General features: G+C 44.0%; 3 protein-coding genes across 20 annotated transcripts in view; 1 reads left to right on the forward strand and 2 right to left on the reverse strand.

The window, feature by feature from the left end:
* Nucleotides 1–9: 9 nt before the first annotated feature.
* On the reverse strand, nt 10–9,010 carry LOC148394342 (E3 ubiquitin-protein ligase MARCHF4-like). The gene is made up of 4 exons (XM_088382659.1): nt 7,923–9,010; nt 2,781–2,936; nt 2,036–2,228; nt 10–723 (listed from the first exon to the last, which is right to left on the reverse strand). The coding sequence occupies exons 1-4, from the start codon at nt 8,310–8,312 to the stop codon at nt 308–310; spliced, it is 1,155 nt and encodes a 384-aa protein (XP_088238785.1). The 5' UTR covers nt 8,313–9,010; the 3' UTR covers nt 10–307.
* The window catches only part of smarcal1 (SWI/SNF related, matrix associated, actin dependent regulator of chromatin, subfamily a-like 1), a 22,408-nt gene continuing 10,040 nt past the window's right edge, over nt 8,790–21,157 (forward strand). Inside the window, exons 1-21 of one of the 15 annotated variants that reach the window (XR_015859777.1) lie at nt 8,790–10,148; nt 10,464–10,791; nt 10,945–10,995; nt 11,076–11,336; nt 11,418–11,468; nt 11,536–11,719; nt 11,963–12,113; nt 13,040–13,201; nt 13,286–13,351; nt 13,457–13,597; nt 13,738–13,956; nt 14,044–14,114; nt 14,393–14,495; nt 15,072–15,254; nt 15,406–15,506; nt 15,575–15,671; nt 15,857–15,936; nt 16,468–16,842; nt 17,535–19,062; nt 20,056–20,228; nt 20,794–21,128. Coding sequence is in view for 1 of the 15 variants with exons in the window: in XM_088382640.1 (XP_088238766.1) it covers nt 9,924–10,148; nt 10,464–10,791; nt 10,945–10,995; nt 11,076–11,336; nt 11,418–11,468; nt 11,536–11,719; nt 11,963–12,113; nt 13,040–13,201; nt 13,286–13,351; nt 13,457–13,597; nt 13,738–13,956; nt 14,044–14,114; nt 14,393–14,495; nt 15,072–15,254; nt 15,406–15,506; nt 15,575–15,671; nt 15,857–15,931 (2,469 nt within the window). In the remaining 14 variants the exon portion in view is untranslated. Of the gene's footprint in view, nt 10,149–10,463; nt 10,792–10,944; nt 10,996–11,075; nt 11,337–11,417; nt 11,469–11,535; nt 11,720–11,962; nt 12,114–13,039; nt 13,202–13,285; nt 13,352–13,456; nt 13,598–13,737; nt 13,957–14,043; nt 14,115–14,392; nt 14,496–15,071; nt 15,255–15,405; nt 15,507–15,574; nt 15,672–15,856; nt 16,385–16,467; nt 16,843–17,534; nt 19,063–20,055; nt 20,229–20,793; nt 21,129–21,157 lie in introns of those variants that run through there. The other 14 variants (XR_015859779.1, XR_015859780.1, XR_015859775.1 and 11 more) reach the window with 14 other exon arrangements.
* nme9 (NME/NM23 family member 9) overlaps nt 14,509–21,157 on the reverse strand; it is a 6,855-nt gene continuing 206 nt past the window's right edge. The window contains exons 1-15 of one of the 4 annotated variants that reach the window (XM_088382646.1): nt 21,016–21,146; nt 20,743–20,846; nt 20,542–20,613; nt 20,312–20,428; nt 20,059–20,143; nt 19,861–19,943; nt 19,697–19,789; nt 18,902–19,056; nt 18,338–18,534; nt 17,923–18,067; nt 17,751–17,858; nt 17,517–17,668; nt 17,301–17,445; nt 16,463–16,665; nt 14,509–16,195 (exon numbers count right to left, since the gene is read on the reverse strand). In XM_088382646.1, the coding sequence (XP_088238772.1) occupies nt 16,125–16,195; nt 16,463–16,665; nt 17,301–17,445; nt 17,517–17,668; nt 17,751–17,858; nt 17,923–18,067; nt 18,338–18,534; nt 18,902–19,056; nt 19,697–19,789; nt 19,861–19,943; nt 20,059–20,143; nt 20,312–20,428; nt 20,542–20,613; nt 20,743–20,846; nt 21,016–21,124 (1,839 nt within the window). In that variant the 5' untranslated portion in view covers nt 21,125–21,146 and the 3' untranslated portion in view covers nt 14,509–16,124. Of the gene's footprint in view, nt 16,196–16,462; nt 16,666–17,300; nt 17,446–17,516; nt 17,669–17,750; nt 17,859–17,922; nt 18,068–18,337; nt 18,535–18,901; nt 19,057–19,696; nt 19,790–19,860; nt 19,944–20,058; nt 20,144–20,311; nt 20,429–20,541; nt 20,614–20,742; nt 20,888–21,015; nt 21,147–21,157 lie in introns of those variants that run through there. The other 3 variants (XM_088382650.1, XM_088382647.1, XM_088382649.1) reach the window with 3 other exon arrangements.

The raw sequence follows: 21,157 nt of genomic DNA on the forward strand, positions 1-21,157 counted from the left end.
GGATAAAACTATAATTAAAAAAAGAACTTTATTGATGAAATGCGGAACGCAACAAAATGAAAAACAGTCGTTACAATACTAATTAATCTTAAAAGGTCATATCAGGACCCTTGTGAACTGTATCATGAATCCCCATGAGAAGGAATTTTCCAGGCAGCTCTGCAAATTAACCAATTTGTATTTTATTCAATCCATGGAAGGACAGTGATGATGCAAACAAGAAGACGTTATCAGTCTGGTGCAGTTCAGCTGCTTTGCAAGTATCCCCTCGCCCGTCCGCGTTAGAGATAAGGCCTCATCGGACTCCTCAGACTGTAGTGACTCGCATGACCAGCTCTCTTGCGTTACCACCGGCTTGGCCGCGAGGCTCCGATGGCCTCAAGTGGCTGAGCAGATGCAGGAGGTTGTAGGGGCAATGCGGGTCGGCCACCGCGCCGCCATCGGGGTTCCCGTGCGTCCCCGGACCTCCTGCGGCCGCCGCTACGGTGGTGGACACGGCGCCGGTGTCAGTGGAGGCCACCACCATCAGCGAGGAGGTGGAGGTGGACACCCCGAGACCAGTCTGATAAGCCTGGCTGGGCTGTTGAGTCCTGTCCACCCCGACATCCTTCAGGTCAACGTTGTCCATAGACTTGTCATAGTTGAGGACCTTCCACTGCTGGTTGACAGCCTGCCAGCGGTGGAAGATGCGAAACACAGCAGGCCCCTCGTGGACGATCAGCGCTGTCAAAAGAGCAACGTTCGTTAGGTTCTTGCTTAGTTAAGCGCAAACTAGCAAAAACTGTCAACATAGCATTTGGTCTGTTTTAAATTCCGGTTAGCAAGTATTTGTTTTCTGGTGTCGTTCAATAATCTCTTAGAGCAGTTTGAAATTACTTATTGATTTTGTCCTCTTTGATCTCATGTCGGAGAGAAGAATCTATTTGTAACAGAAACTTGGAATTTGCAGTTCAGCGTAAATAATCAACATAACCCTGGATGCTACGGCCAACAAAAAAATCCAGTTCCGGCAATGATCATTCTAATTACATGTTATTTAGTAGAGCCTTTTCACACCGGCATTTGGGGGTGTGAGTTTTAAAATTAGGCCCAATTATTAATACGCGTTTATCCTGCTAAACATGATTGTCCACGCTGTCTGTTTTCCCGAGTAGAGCAGGGAGGGAAAATCACTATAAAGGCACCTTACACTGCAAGATAATTACTCAGGATAATCTTTCAATTCTGCCATAGTGTGTGGGTGTTGTTCTGGTGTAACTTTGGGAGGGGGGGATTCACAACATTTGCACCTGTTTGTAGTCATGGAAAAGAAATTTCTTTAACTACATTTAAATCGAACTTTTCATCTCAACCCTTTTACCACCTTAAACGTCAGTTGTGGTTGTAGATGTAATGATCTTTGTAATTCTCTTTGTAATCATCGAAATAGGGATTTTTTTCACTATCCTTTCGGGGACCACCTCTATTTTCACATTGTTTAGTGAGAGACAAGACCTCATGTCTGTTTATCTTTTTTAACACACCCACGCTCACTTCCAATTAAGTTCATCTCTCATTGCTCTGCTGTCAATCCTGACCACACTGGAGATAATCAACCCTCCCCTCCTTCACATCCTGCGTCTTCCCGCAGTGACACTCAAAGAGTTTTCCTAGTGCCGGATGCCATCCCATCGTCTTTCTCACGGGAGGATGTCGATTTTAAACCGGATGATGCTACAAATGTCACTTTCATCATCACATGCAGAAAATACCCCCACCCCGTTTCTCTCATCAGTCCTTCCGCGAGGGGCTCTCAAAGTGTCACTTAGTTAGAAATCTATTCAAATGTATGCAGTGAAAGCTACTTCAAAGATGAGCACGATCTTGCTGGGTGGATCAAATAAAAGTGTGACCCTGCATTGCAGTTGCAATATTAACGCATTCGAATCATTCCCGGACATCATCCAACACAATATATTCCAACAGACGTTGCGGCCAGTTGTACAAATTAACCTCTGACATTTGATTTGCTTGTTTCCCTTATGGAGCAGCTCACCTATGCAGACGACGTCCATGAAGCCGTACATGCCGTAGCAGATCTGGAAGAGCAGGTCTTGGCGCTGCCAACGTGCTGACGGGCTGAAGGAGGACCACACCAGCCAGGAGATGCTGGCCATCAAGAAGAGAGAGCCCAGAATGGCCGCTGCGATCTGCACTTTCTCAATCACTGTGAGTGAGATGGCCTGCCACTGCGGGACCACGTACAAATAAGGTGATTGGGTGAGGGTACCACCGCAGTTTTTCACAATACGTTATTTTTTCAGTAGCTCTTATCAATAAATTATGAAAATAATAGATTATTTTGAAAATCGAGAAATCGTTGCGTCATGACCATGATGTTAGCTAGTCCTCGTTTCAGTTCTTTCCGTCTCACATCAATCCAGACACAATCTGAGGGGAGTCCTCGTACGCACGGCACTTTAAGCAAGTGCCTAAAAATTGAATACATGATGTAAATAGACTGCAATGCCACCAAAGCACTTTATATTGTGAGTTAGTCACCCGTTTTACCTCCCACACATGTGGCAGAGTTGCAGCATAAGGTACACTGAGTTCTAAATTGTGCTCACAAATGCTTCCTTCGTCAGGCAGTCTGGCAAGGAGAAATCTGTCATCCTTTTCAAGTGCAAATTGAATCCGTCCAATACTGTCAGCAGTTAGGGCAACTCGGCAGATCTCCACGGAAACATCAAAACGCCGACTTGTGACATTAAGAGGTGGGGACTGATCCTATTCCTCACCTGCAGTGGGTTCTTTGTGCTTATGGCGATGACCTGATACTTGTAATAACAGAGCTCACAGGCCCAGGAACCTCGCTCGCTGATCCACTTGATTAGGCAGGGTTGGTGGGTGCAGCGGACTGAGCCGCAGCAGCGACACGGGCTCAGGAGCTCCCCCTACATAGCAAAAATAATTAATGAAAAAATAATTAATGTGGCATAAAAATGGCCTCACACATAAGAAATGTGTGTTAGCTTAGTGATCTCAGTGTGTGGTGTATGCAGCACACCACGCACACAAAACCGTGATGTTCGGTGACAATCGTGAGCCTTCTAACCCCAAATGAAATGTCTGTTGTAATACCAAAACTAACCTATGAGGGGCAGCATGGTGCCACAGGATATCCAGACAGAAAATATAAAGAAGCAAGCAAGTTTGGCTAACTGTTATCTCTTCTGTGTTGCCATGGCAAATTCTACTAGTCATTTTTATACTGGTGATAAATGTTACACGAGTCGTTCTCAAGCTTTTTACACCAAGTACCACCCCAAAAAAAATGGAACGCTCCAAATATCACCATAATGACTAACACTTGAGGACAGTAGTGTAGCGGGTCTAAGTGATCATGAAAATCATACTATTGCAAATCACTAAAATGATGCAGTTTGAGCAGTAACATTGTTCATAAAATTGGAAGATTGGACAAAAATGTTCAATACAACTGAACTGTACTTGGCCAGTGATTCTCTCACTGTGTTAGAGAGTCAACACAACCAGTTGCTCTTGTAGTTGTGTCCAGCACATGAATAGCGGAAATCTGTGAATAAAACAAAGCGAGTACACCTTGCTGACTAGATTGTAAAATGACAAATTAAAATAATTTAAAAAAATATGTGTGCTGAAATCAAGAGGGAAGGGAGTAGTGGGGGGTAGGTGGAGGAGAAAAAGGCCCGTCCACAGATGGTCCAAGTGGGCGTGTATTGGCAGGGCCATCAGAACACTTGTGACGTGTCCGGCAGGACTCGACACTCTCGCTGTGACTGTCCCGATGGCCGCCAAGAGCTGAAAAGCCAGGCTGATGAGCGAATGGGCGCATCCGATAACAAACGTGGCGTTCAAGCCCACGAGTGCAGGAAGTGACAACTAAATGTCCTTTTGTTGATCAAACAAAAGAAAATAGAACAATGTCCCCATCTGTATTTGGATGATGCGGCTTTTGTATTGTTTTGTGCTGCTGCATTATCACCAAAACATTTTAGTGCGTTGCATTTTCGACTCGATGCTCTCATTGTGGATGTAAATAATGACATGATGCTAAATTAGCAATAGCTTCTGGCATTAGTCAAAGACCTGGCTTCCATCCAAGTTCACTCCATTAACTTTAGGAGAAGGGAAATTGCAGGGTAATAAACTCTGCTACCGAAAGTGCATTTTTTTTAATTGGCAACAGCACTCAGACCACAAGCATTTCTTTTTATGAGCAAGGGCAATACGGCAGATATCTGGAAAAACAGGCAACTAGATCAAATTGTTTTCATGTGGTTTTATTCAAGTTCAAGAGGGGATACGTGGTATCGTTACTCGCTTTATAGTGGTCAATTCTGGTCCTTTTGTTTTAATATTAATAACAAACCCTAAAGATCTATGTCAAAACTTATCAGACAAACGGCAAAAATGAGTGGGAACTTTTGCAGCATTATGAGATGCTTCGATATGACAAATATGCAATATTATGCATGAGTCTGCTTTGCATTTCACCGATGTGTCAAGTTATGATTGCTTGAGGAATAAATTGGAGCATTTTAAGTGAGCCGAGACATGAGGAAGCCCACTTCCCAGGAGATTAATTTAAGAGGTACGACGGTGCGTGTGCGTGTCTGTGTGTGTGTGGTTGGAGTAAATCTATTGGTGTTTAAATGAGCGCCGTTATGTCTGAGATAAAATGGGGGAGGGAGGCCTCCATCAAGATGAGCGCGTTAGTTTTTTTTTTTTTTTTATAATTATTTGCTTTTCCTCTGGGCCATTTCCAACAAAATGGCAGAGCGTCTGTCCTCCGTAAGATGCAGGAAGCGTCACGCCGAGCCATATAGAAAGAATGACACTAACTCGTTCCCTTCCAGGCTTCTTTTTCTGCAGACAAGTCCAAGTGCATTAGCTATCTTGCCATTTAGCAAGAACAGTTTAGGATTCTAAGATGAAGACTAGAAGCGGTTGCTCCAAAATTGTACTTTTACATCCCCCTGCGGGACTACTGCATTCATTTTCTATAAAATTGTACATCATTTCACAAAGACCGTGCTATTTCATAGCAATTAGAGCAGGGATAGAACGGAATGTGACTTTGAGGGCAATGAGGTGTGGAAGCCAGTCCAGGTAATTTGGAATAACCCCGAGATAAATTACTGATGGTGTCCTAATGGGACGAGAGCAGCTGCCGCTCTGCTTAACCATACTCTGCTACACAGCGGCTGTCATTTCACACTGTCTGCAGCACTGGTCAAAATATATTTAGGTAACGAAAGGCTTAAATTGTTCATTGGTTCGTTTAACTCCCACGTGTAACGTCGAGCTTGACTCGGAAAGAATGAGGAAATTGTTTGGTGAACAAAACAAGTGTTGAAGCTGTGATCATTCCGCCGATCCAACCTGCCAGCGAGGCGGTGCCATTGTTGTTGGATTCTTACATAAGAGCGATCATCCTCATTATCTCATTCTGTTCAAACAAGAGGGTTATATTCAGAATTGGTCTCTTTGTATGTCGAGAGATTGTAACACAAAGAGAGAATTAGGTTGTAAAACATTTGATCTGGTTGGAAGCAACCGCAGGCACCAGGTTTTTCGCTTATGTATTTTTAGACGGTGGCAAAGACGCTTGGATTCGCTCCCTCGTTTGTTTTAGCGGGACGCTGCCCGGAGGTTTGAGAGAGAGAGAGAGACGGAGGACGACTTTCACGGCTCCTGTGTGAGCACAGAGATACTGAATGAAGACGTTGAGTAGGGCTAAGAGTGTCCACAAAACATCCGAATTTTTACAATGGGGCCTTCATCATATTCTAGCACCTTTCTTTTACTGCAGCAGCAACCTTGGAAAGTCATGTGCCAAAAAGCCATCACAAGGTTTTGTTGCTTGCTTAAAGCGTTTTAACACTGCCACAGATGCTATTTGTTAGCCTCTTTATGGTGTTTGCCATTATGTGTTAGCATTAAGCTAGTGGATGTTAATGATTTTTTTTTTTTTTCCCTTCAAAAACAAAAAAAAATTAACTTTAAATGGAAGGGCCATTAAACAAGCCTTTTAATAGAATAATTGTTCACTATCTGTATTTTGATGAGTTTGATGACATCACATTCTATGTTTTCATTTACCGTTGTCACCTAAGATCTCATTGGCCAAACTGCTGTGATTTTATTCTGTTCACAATCATTATAGCATTGCTCTAACCACAACTCTAAAGATTCAGCACTGATATATCTCTCACGTTATTTTTACTTTTTTTTTTTTGTCTCGCAGCCTTGGGGATGGAAGTGTTGTTTGGAGGATTGTCACATCAGATACGAGCCGCCTCGCTCTATGTGACAACCTTAAAAGCGGAGGCAGAAGAGAGGGACGACTAACATCCCTGCCGGCTCTATCACTCAGAGGCATGCAGGCCTTCCACTTATCTCCCCTTTCAGAAACGTGCACGGTTCACACCTCAGCAGATCCATATCTGCTTTTGGCAGAGAGACAACACCCCGAACACGAAGCGGGCTGGCGAGGGACAAGGACTTGAGGTAAGAGATAAGATGGCGTTCAATCAAGCTTTATTGACGAGCCTATCAAGAAGACGTCGATAATGTGGCGGGAGGAGGCCATGGGAAAGGCGTTGGGTTCTCCTCTGCTTTGTATGCGTCGCAAAAAGTGCTGACTGTGCGGAAAGATGGTGTGGGAAAGAAAGGGGGGGAACGTACAAAGCAGCCTGTGGGCCTTGTCTTAGTAATAATTAAAAAGTGGGAGCTCAGAGGTGAAAGGATGCACGGGGATACAGAAAGAGCAATTAGCTGACAGATTGTAGGCCATTAACAAGGCAATGGCCATGAAATGATACTGTAAGTTGCATACTTTACATAAAAGGCAAAGGGACACGTTCATTTTCTTCCTTTATATTCTATAAACTCACTACCAGTCGGGATTAAAGTCAAAATATTTTGTACACTAATTGATGGTGATAGTTCTATATAACTTCCGCTTTTATTTTCAAATATTCCCACACGCGTCCATGAGTAAACCTCGTCGGCGTCGTAAAGCGAGACAAGAGTCGCAGTTGAAAGTACTTTATAAAATGACCGATGACAGAAACATGATTGCCGTTTAAGCAACTTCAAACATTAAAAAAAATCGATGGAGAATAGTGAAGTTGAATGGTCAACTAATCGTTCAACTGCTAATTGCCACTTAGTGAGGTGATCTTACATTTTCCACTTCTCATTTTATTACTTTCATTATGGCACTGCTCCTTTAAGGAGAGCAAAGGGGTCTAATTTTATGCATGGACAGGCCCGATGTGGTGAGATATTATGGAAATATTATGAAAGGAATTGTCATTTAAAGCGACATTTATATGAAGTCAAGTGTTTGGATTTTTTAGTGGTACTCAAATGTTTCTGTCAATTATTTTCACCATTACTGGAAACAAATATCGACTCCGATTAATACGATCGGTATCAGCCCTGAAAAAACATCGCCCCGTCACTTCTAGTAGTACTAGAAATGCCACAAGATGGCGGCAAAGACTACTTTAGTATAAATGAAGCACCTCAACTCACTCCAATTTGAATCTTAGCAAAAAAATGCCACCAGATGGCGCCAAAGCAATATGTTAATTCAGTAACGTTATTGACATTTTGCAATGACTAACAGGATAGTATAACAAAATCAGATAAATGGCAAACTATGGGTAATTTGAGTTACAAACTCTGTTACACAACTAATTAAACTCGTAAATCAAGGAACCACTGAACTCCTTTCTGTTTCTTTTTATGGGGTGGGGGGCTGCGAAATGTTTCTAATGCCCTGGCTCAGTAAAGGTTGGGAACACTGCGGTATAGCACATATGCAAAGAGTCTACGCGGCTCCGTATTGTCAGTAAAATGTGCAACAAAGGAAAAAGCATTGCACTCACATGCTCCGGTCCCTGGAAGCAGATTCTGCATACGGGCGTCCTGAAGCCGCTTTCCGTGTAGCTGGTGAGGGAGAACCTCTCCTCCAGTTTGCCCTTCGAGCAGTCATCTGAGGAGCTGCCGCATCCGCGCAGCGCTGCCGACAGCTCCGTGGCATCCACCCAGCCCGCCACTGCCGGTCCTCGCTCGGCTCCAGCCCCGGCGGCAGCGGTGGCTGCTGCCGCGGGTGGGGTGCCTCGCTCGGTGACGCCCGGCTCGCGGCTCTGCGCGGCTTGTCCGCTCATGGGGCTGAGCGGAGGCGGCGGAGGCGCCGGCGGCCCGAGCAGGAGCAGCCTCAGGTCACCAAGCAGGACGCAGCAGCGGCTCTTCAGCATGCCCTGGCCGCGCAGCATCGGCCCTGCGGTCCCTATGTTTGAACCCGGCGACCGAGTCACAGCAGCACCGCGGCGCAGGGGCGCACTGCGCGTCCCCTCATGTGGCGCTTGGATGGGCTGACCTGACGGGATATTTACGACCTAGAATTCCGATTGAACGTCTTTTACCGTCCGGCAGAGACCAAGTAAATCCAAAAGGCAGACAAATCCCACGGATGTAAACAAGTGTCCGAAGCCATTGGGCGGAGTGAATGGAGATGCTGGAGGAGGAAAGTCTAACGTTAGATTGATGGGCTCGTGCATTTGACTAATAAGGATGTGGCCCATCGGTGACCACTGTTGTATTCTCCCTCACAGTCTCATTGGCCCGCTACGAACTACACCTGCCTTGAAACGAATATTAATTAAAGTCACGTCAATGTTATCATCGCCTTTTGTGGGAGCCAAATCGAGTCCGACGTGTCTTACCTGGCCAGGCGACGCCGATTTCTGCGCACCCTCCCACCCCCACCCCACTACCCAGCCCCTCCACACATGCAGTCAGTGTCGCCTCCGTGGGAAGCTACGTGGACGAGACCGAAGAAGATGGGGGGTTAATCCAACGGGACTATCGGAGTGTCCTGTCGTGGGCGGAAAAAAAAGCGATGAGCTGTGGTGCGGTGTGAGCACTGACTATGTTTGCTGCCGAGTGGATGCTGCCGAGCATCATGCAGCCTGGGACAGAGCCCAGACCAGACGCCCCACATACGTCATGCGTGTAACCACACAAGCAAAGGGGGAAATTATGTTAATTATAATAAGCAAAACGAAATAAAAATAGAAATAGGTCTACTGTTTTTCACCGGTAAAACTCAAAAGTCACCTCAGTTTTCTGAGGTAATTAAAACAACCTCGCTCCCTCCTTCTCATACAGTAGCAGGGCTTGCACTTGCTTTGTTGTTTGGCCATTTTTTACATAATTAAAAAAATAATCTCAATTACAATATATTTGTCTAGCTCAAAATGCCTCATTGTAGGTAAGTACATTTTCTGTTAGTCCTTCTATCTATCATTTGTCTTTATTCTTCAATAAAATGATTAAACCATTAGTTTATTTCTTGCAGTAGGTAAAAATACAAGAAAAAAAAACATCTGTATTGAATTTAAACCAATGCTTCCTCCAAGGAAGTGCCTTATTTATTTTTCAGTTTATTTCTTTATTTTTCCCCTCTGTGCAATCGTATTTATTTGAAATTTTTATCGTCTGTGTAATCACCTTTGCGCTCCACTGTATGTATACGGAAACGGTGCATTTGGGACACGCCCTCTCCACGTGCCGGCTTGTTATGTTACGTCACTTCCTGCGCGCCAGATACGTGGTATACGAAATATCCTCTTGCGAGTTGCAATCTACCACCACGATCTCGGAAAGTTTCTTATTAACCTTATACACCTCTTAGAGGATGTTCTTATGTTATATTTTGATTACTGTTCCCCCAAGCAAACTTTTACTTAATTCAAGACAACGCAAATTGATATATTGAGACATCTTTTTACGCATTGGCTATCGTCATTAGCAGCTAGCGCTAGCTTGTCTGACAGTCCAGATGTGGCCACTCGCTCGCTGCTAAGTGAAGTCGGGTGGAAGTTATGTCTACGTTGCTGACAGCCGAGCAGCAGCGACGGATTGAGGAGAACAGACGGAAAGCTTTGGAGAGGAGAGCCCAGAGGCTCGGACAGAATGGTACTGGCCCACCGGACCGAAGCACTACAACCGCACCGAATCCGTTTGCTCCGCCCTTGAAGCGAGAAGCACACTTTGTCGCTAACCACAAGGACACAACGGTTGACAATGGAATCTCGTCGTCCACACTGGTGAGGAAATTTAGTCGTTTATTTTCCAAATAAATCATGTACTTTTCGATTATAATTTATTCCAAAGGAAAAAAAGTTCATTCCAAAAGGTGAAAACAGTTGTAATTTTGTATATGAGGTTGAAAAGAACCTTTACAATTATGATTTAAAACTATTTGGAAATGATGATCAAAAATGTCTAAACCTGCAGGTACTCAAGTGGGACAAGGATGAAAGCAAATATTTTTGCAGCGGATTATAGTCTTGCTGTCAACTTCAGTGCTGGATTGCCTCGTGAGGATTGTAATTCAATGCAAATGCTGTCTTCTTTCATAGACATCTTCCAGAGATGCACCTCCTCCCACCAAGCGCCAACATGTCAACCAACCTGCGATGAGCACTGACAACGGCATTAGTAGTGTGAATCCTGTTCAGCTCAGTTTTAAGCGGCCCTCTCCAAGCAGTGCAGCACTGGCCTCCTTTTACAAACAACCAAACAAACCCACCTCAGACTCTCCAACTTTAAAGGCTGTGCCAGCTAAGAAGCCTGCAATATCCACCTGGGGCAAATGTGTGCCGCACACTGATGGACGCTTCAGGGTGGAGGTGGCCTACCATGCAGAACTCATTGCTGCTTTTAAATCCATCCCATCCAAGATATACGGTAAGTATGCAGATAAGTAGAGAGTAGCACAAAAGCATGTAAACCCATCTGCCATGAAAATAAATTTCACTTGCATACAAATTTGGGTTATGTCGCCAACGTGGCAATAGAACTCCCTCAAAACCGAGTGTCCCCTGTTTATTTTGCTTGTAGACCCTGCCAACAAAATGTGGAACTTCAGCATGGAGGACTACCAACAGCTAAGTGTGTTTCAGCAGTATGCAGCATGGCGCATGCATGTGCACCTTCCCCTTTCTAACTTGTGGTTTATCTACTCCACGCAGTGACCCAAGTGGCCTCCATCGCTTCTGTGTCTTTGAGGCCCCTGGAGGGCGCCGAGGCATTGGACATGGCGGCGGTGACCAGCCGAGCTCAAGACGGCTTTGCGCTGACCGCTCTGTTGAAGCTCTGCAACGGCTGGCAGAAACCGGGGGCCGACATTCAGGGCCAGTGTGTCCTGGTGTCACCCTCCAGATTTGAGCTTGATATCGCTTACCATGTCGATGTAATCGCAGCATCCAAGCAGATGCCGACAAAGTCTTACGGTACTACTTTGATAGCCCTTAAAAAAAGGTTTTTTTGGACCTGTCGTCTAAAGCCTTTCTGTCGTTGATAAATGTTTGCAGATATGAAAACAAGGAAGTGGAGCTTTTCACTGGAGGACTACAAGCGACTGAGTGAGTTGGATATATCACACTCCTGTCGTTTGCCATCTTGTGTCATCGCACCGCTTTCCATTCTCAGTGGAGCTCCTCGGGGGCATAGCAGCCGTGGAGGTGGAGCCTCTTCCCCGGGCGGTGATCCAGGCTTTTTCTGCAAGGTTTGAGGGGCCCCGAGCCAGGAACTTAGACGTCCCTCAGGCTGACCTGTCCTGCGTTGACCCCATGATCTCAAGCAGCCTCATGCCCTTCCAGATGGAAGGAGTCAAGTAGGAGGCCTCTTTTTGTAGTTTTCATAGCAAAAAGTATTTTCAGAGTAACTCATTGTGTAGTAATATTAAATATATTGACACAATCTAGTAGTTCAAATATGTGATTTAGAATGCTACTCTTTTGTATTGTACTTTTTGTACATTTCCATTTTGCTCTCATTTGTGAAACAGTCACATAGTTTTCTCTCAAGTCTTCAGTTTATGCCAGAATGCCTGCTCATCTCAACCATCTCCTCGCAGTTATGCGGTGTCCAAGCAAGGTCGCCTGCTCCTGGCCGACGACATGGGCCTGGGAAAGACCGTGCAGGCTATCTGCATCGCCGCCTACTACCGGAAGGAGTGGCCTGTACTGGTGGTGGCACCGTCTTCTGTGCGCTTCACCTGGGCTGAGGTAAAAAAAAAAAAAAAAAATCATTGTGTATTATAAGTTTTGGGACACCCTATAATGATAAATTTGATTATTTAATCGCCCCTTCCGATTAAAGTTGGCAAGAACCACTGACAATTTGGTTCTAAATATTAAAGTATAAAATATATAAATATAATATATACAAGTATAAAATATTAGCCAGAGTGATAAGTCTGTGGTCAAGTCAGTCCCTGCCATTGACGGCTATAAAAGTCAGAGATCCATTTCAAGTGAGAGGGCTGGCAGTGAATTTCAGTTTTTTTTTTTTTTCTGGCCAACAGTCAATGTTCAATATTTACAATAAATCAAGCTAATTAGAAGCCATCTGAAGCTTGTGTTGTTGAATCATTGGTCAAAAAAAGAAAAACTTCCTTTTCACCAAACTCTTCTGGGCTTATCTCCAAGCAGCAATAACAAGCCACTGGCAGAGCATTTTTCGATGAGACAGTCTTCAGGCAGTTGACAAGACAACCCCCCCCCCTCCTCTAGCCTGCCCTTTAAATGGCTATCAACTGCATTTCCAATCAGAACTTGGAATTGCTGCAGGGAGCAAAGTCAGATGATGTGGTAAAGATCGACTTGGGTCTTATCTTAGCTGTTAGCTGTGCTCTTAGGCCAAATCAGCCACCAAGCACTGATACAACAAAATCGTGAGTTGAGGAGGAAGGGCACAGGAAAAAGTAGCGCAAGTCAACCAAGGGTCAAAAAGATTTTGCCACAATCTTTGATACTAACAATATATACCATGGATAGCTATGGTCATGATTATTCCAATAAATGTCCCCAGCCACTAATGAAAAACTATGCTGCATGTTTCAGACTTTAATTAATTCGAGGGACCATATATATCTACTTTTGTAGGTGCTACTGTTTTAGTTAGCAACAAATTTCAAACTTACCTCCAACAGGCTTTCCGTCACTGGCTTCCGTCTCTGAGTCCCGATTGTGTCAATGTGGTGGTGAAGGCAAAAGACAACCTGCGGGCAGGGCTCGTCAACATCATCAGCTACGACCTCCTGAGCAGGATGGATAAACAACTGCTCGGGAATCCCTTTGACGTCCTCATCATGGTGAGCGTGACCAGTCAGGTTTTTAAAATGTCCATTTGAGTATATAGACTTGGATTTTAAAAAAAAAATCTTCCCTCTTTGCAGGATGAGTCTCACTTTCTAAAGAATATAAAGACGGCTCGTTGTAAAGCAGCATTGCCATTATTAAAGGTGCTTGTCTTTTATCTCTTTTTCAATTACACTTCGGTTTATACGCTTCCTATGTACACCCTGCACTATTTATTTGAATTTAAAATATGTCCTACTGAAACTCAGACAGCCAAGAGGGTCATCCTCCTGTCAGGGACCCCTGCCATGTCCAGACCCTGTGAGCTCTACACACAGATCCTGGCTGTCCGACCCACGCTATTCCCTCGCTTCCATGAGTTTGGCTTGCGCTATTGCGATGCCAAACAGGTAAGCTACTCACAAACACCTGCTGGTACAGAATTGTTGGTTATTTCAAACACTTAGTTTGGTCACATGGATTCATGTTTTGCTCAGATTTGTTCAAATTAGTAGTATATGTGTACCCCGCTTTCCCCAATTTCATCCAGCAAACCTGGGGTTGGGATTACTCGGGCTCTTCCAATCTGGGCGAGTTAAAGCTGCTGCTGGCCGAGAGTCTCATGCTGCGGCGCCTCAAATCTGACGTCCTCTCTCAGCTTCCTTCCAAACAGCGCAAGGTTGTCACGGTGACCATCAACGGGGTCAGCAACCGAACTAAAGCGGCTCTGTCGGCTGCCGCCGCGGAGTTAACCAGGGTGCATCAAAATGTGAGTTAGGGCAGCATGCTTCAGTTTTCCTTCTCCTCGGTGATCTGAAATGCAATCAGTTGTTTTTCTTTTTCGGCTCCATTTCAGAAAAAGAGTGAAAAAGAAGCTCTTCTCATTTTTTACAACCACACAGCTGAAGCCAAGCTGCAAGCCATTACGTGCGTATACGTACTCTTCCTTTGCAAACAAAATGTCAAACCTGGTTGAATTTGATCAAATCAATACAAGTAATTTTATGAGAAAACCAATTTCGAAGCCGTGGCCGTTGTAAAGCTATTGCAATGTCATAATTTGAAGACAATAAAATCAGTTGTCAGAAAATAACATTACAATATTATAAAACAAAAAATAGCATTTTCATAAAATTGTGACTCGTTTTTTATGTCTTGCATTGTAAAGAAAAGCAGCACTTTAATGGTTTGTCCACCACTGACAGGGAGTACATCACAGATATGCTGGAATGTGGGCGAGAGAAGTTCCTGGTGTTTGCCCATCACAAGTTGGTCCTGGATCACATCACGAGTGAACTTGCTAAAAAGGTGAGTGATCATGAAAGGAAACAGGAAGAGGTCAGGCAAAGCAGACAAGCTATCAAATGACACAGAGTTCAGACATCGTTTAACCCCCTACTCTCCTTAAAGCTGCCCTATTGCCATCTTCCTAGAAGATCAGAGAAAACTATACATCATTGTCTAGGCTCCAGGAAAAAGCACTTAAGGCTATCCCATTAACTTACACTCCAAGTGGAATTTTCCAAAGCTGTCTGAGCCATCATCACATTAAATATTTAAGCACCGAACAGTAAAAAAAAAACAGAACAGAGAATTCAGGCCATGTTGATAGGAGCTATCCATCCGTCCATGTTTTATGCGCTTGGTCATATACTCTTAGGAGAAATGTCGATTTTTAGAGAATATAGGTTTTCATTTTTCATTACGGGAAGCCAGGAATATTTTGATTGATTTCACAAAAACGTTTTTCTAAACAGATATTTCTGAAAAGATGTTTTTGAAGAAAAGAAGAATATATAAAAAAAAAAAATCACCTTTAGTGACATACTGATAGCGTTGCACCAATAGAAATGACTGTGTTTTCCTGTGCCATGTTCTCAACAGGATGTCTCGTTTATTCGTATCGACGGCTCCACGCCGTCGATTGAGCGCCAGCATCTTTGCGACAAGTTTCAGCATTCGGGCAAAACGTGCGTGGCCGTCTTGTCCATCACCGCCGCCAACACGGGCCTGACGTTGCACGCCGCCGATCTGGTCATCTTCGCCGAATTGTTCTGGAACCCCGGAGTAAGGACTGACGATAAGAATGATGCATCAAATATTTTTATATTACGCGAGGACATTCCAGTACTGTCGTTTTGTTTTTGTCTGTAACATGCTTGTGACTGAAAGTGGTGCTACTCGAAAGTTATGGTGCCAATGTATTTGTGCATGTCAGGTTCTTATCCAAGCTGAAGACCGGGTCCATCGCATCGGTCAAACAAACAACGTGAACATTCACTACTTGGTCGCTCAAGGAACAGCTGATGACCACCTGTGGTATGTATCGTAACCATCAGCACTACTATGGAGAATGTGGGAATCATGTCCCCCCTCCTCCCTCACAGGCCAATGATCCAAGGAAAAATGAAGGTGTTGGAGCAAGTGGGCCTGTCTGAGTCAGACCTCTCAGCCAATGCAGTGACAAGTCAATTCCACTCTAAGGTAGCACCCAATTTCCTCTATGCCCAATGATTATATTTTTTGCTGCTTTTTATTTATATATTTTATATGGTACATATCTTTTGGGGGGGGGATTATGTTTTTCTTACTCTTCAGGGTGCACTAAACAGAGTTTAGGGAGCTCATGTTGCATCCAGTGGGTAACATCCTTATTTGAAATTGTGCAGGATCTCAGTCAAAGGAGCATCATGGAGATGTTCGAGAGGTCTTTCAATGAGGATGACAATGACGTGGATGCATGAGGCCAGTAAGATGATTCAACTTGATCACAAACCATCATGATAAAGACTTACGGATAAATCCTTTTACCCAGCGGAGAAAGGAAAACTGTATGTATTGTAAATAAAGACTAGATCAGAGACGGAATACTGCAAGTTGACAAGTTTTTGTCCACATTTGGGAAGCATGTTGAAAGCAGTTGTTTTCCAATGATGATCAGGGACAAAATTCTGGTCCTTCTTTCACTTCTGTGTTTGGACCATGAGGATTTGATTTTTGTGTGTCACCTACGTATGAAGGAGAAAACAATAAGGTCATTTTATCATCAATGCATATAAATGCACATGCTGACTTCAGTGCAAACTACTACAAATATATTTATCTTGTCAAAATTGAATCGTGTTTTCATACAGAATTCTATGTTCAGCTTGTTCTCTTTTAAGGCTCTTTTCAAAATAAACAAATTGTATATTTTAGTTGTAGGCGACTTTCTATGTTGTTAAAGCAGTTATGCAACAACCACGTCATGGTGTAAGTGAGCTCCGTTTGTTCACCAAAGATGAGCTGGATCTCTTCCTGGGCATGCTTCGGATTCGAGGAGCCGTGCACGGCGTTACGGAGGATGTCGGAACCCAAGCAGGCCCTCAGAGAGTCAGGGATTTCCCTCTTTGCCCAGTCGGGATCTGTGGGACCCATGGCGGCCCTCCACTCCTCCACTGCATTCTCCTTTTCCAGGACCATCATCACACAGGGACCACTGATACGAGAAGACACGGTGGTCAATTATGTAATATTTAGACCAAATAACACGACTGATCGAGTTTTCCTATGACTTGGAAATCTAGAAAATGTTGGACTACAGTCTGAAACACGATCAGACAGAGGCACTTCTTCAAAAATGCAGACGTCCCTGGTCTTATGTCAAAGCCAGAAGGTAAGCAGAACTGCATTAATGACTTTATTTTTATTTTTTTAAAACTTATTTTAAGACAGTGCTGTACAATCATTGTTGTCACATTAAAAGAACTGCGTAGTGTTTAAAATTGTGGGTGAAAAAAAAACTAAAACAAGTCCATGTATCGGGCACCACATGAGCTTCAAAGTGATATTGAGGGGATGTGACACCAAAGTCTGAAGTGCTTTGTGCTCACAGCCTTCAGTCCGTTCTATTCGAGCCGTTGTGTAATAGCTAAGTGAATGCAGCACGAGACGGTCATTGAAGCAGAAGATGATTCCACAACTTAAAATGTGTTGTTTAAAACATGATAGATAGACTTTGTGGCTGTTTGCCTGAGGCTAGCTGCTGATTATAAAAGAGCTTAAAAATGTGTTGGGACAGGGCCAAGTGCCCCCTTTGGTGGTGTTGATTGTGGGTGGGGGGGTTCAACTAACCTACACATGAACTCCACCAGCTGGTTGAAAAAAGGCCGCTCCCTTTGCTCCTTGTAAAATTCTTCTGTCTTCTCCTTGGAGAGAAGCTTCTCCTCCATTCGCGTGATGGAGAACCCTCTGTTGCGGATATCCTCCAAAATTGTGTCTGGCGGGGAGGAAATAGTCAGCTTCTATAAACCCACAAGCAATGTGACTTTGTTTTTATTAATGCTCAACCTTTGTGTTTGTCCACAGCGTCTGGTTTGATGACAGCCAGTGTTTGCTGCACGGGGAAGAAGAAGCTGATTTCCCTTGAGGCCTCCTCAGTAGACCCACTTCCATGCAGCTGGTTGACCGGATCTCCTTCTACATAATAACGGGCCCTGAGACTACAAGTCACACAGGAGGCAGCATCACGGTTACAATCAAGTCATTGTTCGTTACAGCATAAGGAAGACATTGCGATCTCACCATTCAGGCTCCTCCTCAGCGGCTTTTTTGAGATCAGAAGGACCAAGCATGTTCTTCCAGTGTTGTACAGCATCTTCTCTGGTAAGCACCAAAGCAAGCACCCGCCCTCTATGGACATGCACGCGGTGAGTCAACACTTTATCAATATTGGCCACCTTTGTGCTCCAGTTACCTCGTCATGCTTTGTAGCAGTGCAGTGAAGTAGTCATCCTCGTTGCAGTGGACGTAAAACTCTTTAACTTGCTCTTCTGTCAACATCACCTCTCTTTGGAGTGACACTTTGAAGCCTGACTTGTTAATATGGGTCAGAATTTCCTCTAAAGAGACCACACATATCAAATATGTTCTTGTATCAGTGCTGTAAAGACAAAAGATGTTCATGTTTTGGACAGCAAAAAAAGTTTTACTTAAAACCATCGGCCATTTTCAATATTGTTGGCTTTTTAAGGCGGGGCCTGATCTGGTGAGTGACGTGGGTGTCAGTGAATGACAGTTTGTGGTTTAGTGTGATGTACAGGTGCAGTTGCATTTTATATAACAACCACCGTAGTAGTTGCAAGCACATGAATATTTGGCCTGGACCCCACCTCTGTTTTCCCTGGCAACGTCAGGCCGGATGAGAGCCAACGTCCTCTCCGCAGGCTCTTCCCTTGCATCCTGCGCCTTTCCCGAGGCTGTGCTGAAGTCAGGGAAGAAGAAGGCAAGCTCCCTGCCGGCCCCATCCCTGTCCTCGCTGCCATGCACAGCGTTGAACAGCGTGCGCGTGCCGTATTGCGCCCGCAAGCTGCCGGCACCCGGGATGGGGGGAAGGGGAATAAGAGAAGAGCAGATGGTGGCTCGGCTGGTGGTGGGACCGCCACACGTATGGGTGTGTCTTATAGAGCAGACGGATCCTTTTCAAGTGTGCAAAGCTGACATTCTTCTATACTGGTGCATGTACTGTCTAGTTGTAGATTGTGATATTGTTTCCCAACCTTTAATAGAGCCAAATATTTTTCCTCAAAAAACCTCATGGCACAGCATCAAACCAAAAATATCACAAATATTATGTGGTCTTGTTTTCCTTCACTATTTATGTATAGTAAATAATTTTGGGACCAGTTTATTGAAATTTTCTGTGGTGCAGTTCAACACAACTGTCTCTATTTTACCTCTCTGGCTTTTCTCGCTTGGCTTCTTCGATGTTTGCAGGGCCAATGAAGCTGAGCCAATCTTGCACCACGTCAGATGACTCCTCGAGACGAGAGAGCACCAGAATGTGCGAGGGCCCGCTGGACATAAACTGTACCAGGTCTTCGAAACAATCCTACAGGTCAACACACACAATATTTATATATTTATGTCTCATAAACCCAAATCTACCATCTCAAGAAATTGGATTACTTAAACAATTGAATAAATAATATAGAAAGTAGGTCACAGGTAAATCTTCTGATAAGTATTATTTTGATGGGATTAATCTGTTGTCCTAGAATGTAACATTTTGAACTGAATTACTATAAAACTTAGTCTAAATCACTGAACTATATCAGTATATTGTGTAACTCAGCCGTTCAAGAAAAAGATGCCCGTTTATCCTCTTTCTGCCATATTTAGTAATTCTTAAATCTCTCAAGATTTCATCGACTTTCAAATTGCCCACAAAGCAAAATGATTCTGCTGATCCAGCAGATGGATTTAATCCCTTTACTGTAAATACGTACCTCCTGTCGATGCAGACGGATTGAAGGATTTAAGATTTCACTCCCATGTGAATATTTCTTTAAGAATTCATATCAACCAATATCATCCTTAGTTTTTCCCGTGTAGAATTTGCTGAAGTGGACACTAAAATGAGTGTGTGTACACGGTGGATATTGGATTAGATGGTAATCAATAAGTACTCCATTTGCCTCTCCAGTTTCTGCATCATACTGTACATGTTTGGGAATTAAACTCTCCAGTACCTCTGAGTCTTTGTGCTGGTAAAATTCTCGCGCTTGGGTCTCACTCAACGTCCGTTCGTCTTGGGCCAGGATCTCAAATCCTGCGTCTTGTATCTAGTTGGCGACGTGAAAATTAATTTCTTATAAATAACACGCGAGGTGGGAGAATCATGATACCTGTGTACCTTCATAATGATTTCATTAGCCTTGCCATGAGCAACAGCATCTGGTTTGATGATGGCAACGGTGTAGGACTTAGTGGCAGGAACTACGATTGGGGAGATCAACAACAGCCAATGATAAGAATTGTTGCGGTTAAGACATTAATTTGCATTGTTTGTCTGTGCAAGGAGATAAAAACAAGTGTATTATTTCCACAGCACCTATTATTCTTTCTCCATCCTCTGAATAGTGATGAGACTCCTGCTCTTCGATCTTCTCATCATCTGGGAGGTCATTATCGACAACCTGAAAGTTACACTACATAATTAGCAGGAGTCAAACCCTAGAGGTGGTGCACTCAATCCATTCCTCAATCTCATACACATCCCTAGTGAGTAAGAGAAAATGAATTTTGAATCCACTTAAATTCTGGGTTGACTAGAGTCTCACTGAGTGTTGCGGCTGACTTTTTACCACTTTACGTTGACCGCCGTGCTCCAGCATTAACTTCTCCTTGGCCAGTTGGTCTACGATCATCCTCTGAAGGAGGGGTGCGTTGGCCCCTCGCAGCACAGCCACTAGCTCGCCACCCTGGAACATTCAATATAAGGAGCCCACCGTTCGCTGATTTCGAGCCTTAGATGAATCTAAAAAGTATGCTTTTGAAATGGGGGCAAAAAATTGGAACACCGAGTCTGACTCACCCCATAGAACAGGAAGGTGGGCTCACATTTCCCTCGATATTTCTCCAGAGCATCAATGCTGTCTGCCTCAGCCTGTAAACACGCACACTCAATCTTCGACATTCTAATGTGAATTGTTGAAAGCATTTTGCAAAGTATCATCCAAGGACCACAGATTTTTAATTTAATTTTATATACAGCAATATTTATTGCACTGCTTACTGTGGCGAAATGTAACAGGTCGTCACCGAGTTCATTGTTGATTTTTCGTAGGAGGCTGATCACAGCTCGACAGGGACCACACCACTGTTGATACACGTCCACCACTGAGGAGACAAGAGGAGGGATGCAATTTTCGCAGTTCCCACGAGAGGTCGTAAGAGTACAATAAATTACAGTTCAATCAGCCGACACGTGCGTTAACGACCTCCCTCAAATTTGCATTGCTCACAATACATAGATTTGAATAAAGTTTGATGTGTATGCAGCGCTTACCCGTTAAACCCTTCGTTGCAAGAACCTCCTCCCATTGCTCTTGGTTTGTGGCGGAAGCCTGAAGTGGAAAAGGGTGAAATATTATCTGAAGAATGAAACTACTCACCATGGCAGTAAGTGCAAACTTTTTTTAGTTTGTGTC

Source organism: Syngnathus floridae, chromosome 8 (assembly GCF_059516105.1).
Source record: "Syngnathus floridae isolate MCC-2025c chromosome 8, RoL_Sflo_1.0, whole genome shotgun sequence".
NCBI classification, from domain to species: Eukaryota; Metazoa; Chordata; class Actinopteri; order Syngnathiformes; family Syngnathidae; genus Syngnathus; species Syngnathus floridae.

What these genes read in the sequence shown, in the direction of transcription:
- LOC148394342 (XM_088382659.1), bottom strand. Translation starts at nt 8,312, where the DNA reads ATGCTGCGCGGCCAGGGCATGCTGAAGAGCCGCTGCTGCGTCCTGCTT. An exon ending in GCTTCCAGGGACCGGAGCAT is followed by an intron (nt 2,937 to 7,922) that starts GTGAGTGCAATG and finishes TTTGCTATGTAG; the next exon opens with GGGGAGCTCCTGAGCCCGTG. An exon ending in GCACAAAGAACCCACTGCAG is followed by an intron (nt 2,229 to 2,780) that starts GTGAGGAATAGG and finishes GTGGTCCCGCAG; the next exon opens with TGGCAGGCCATCTCACTCAC.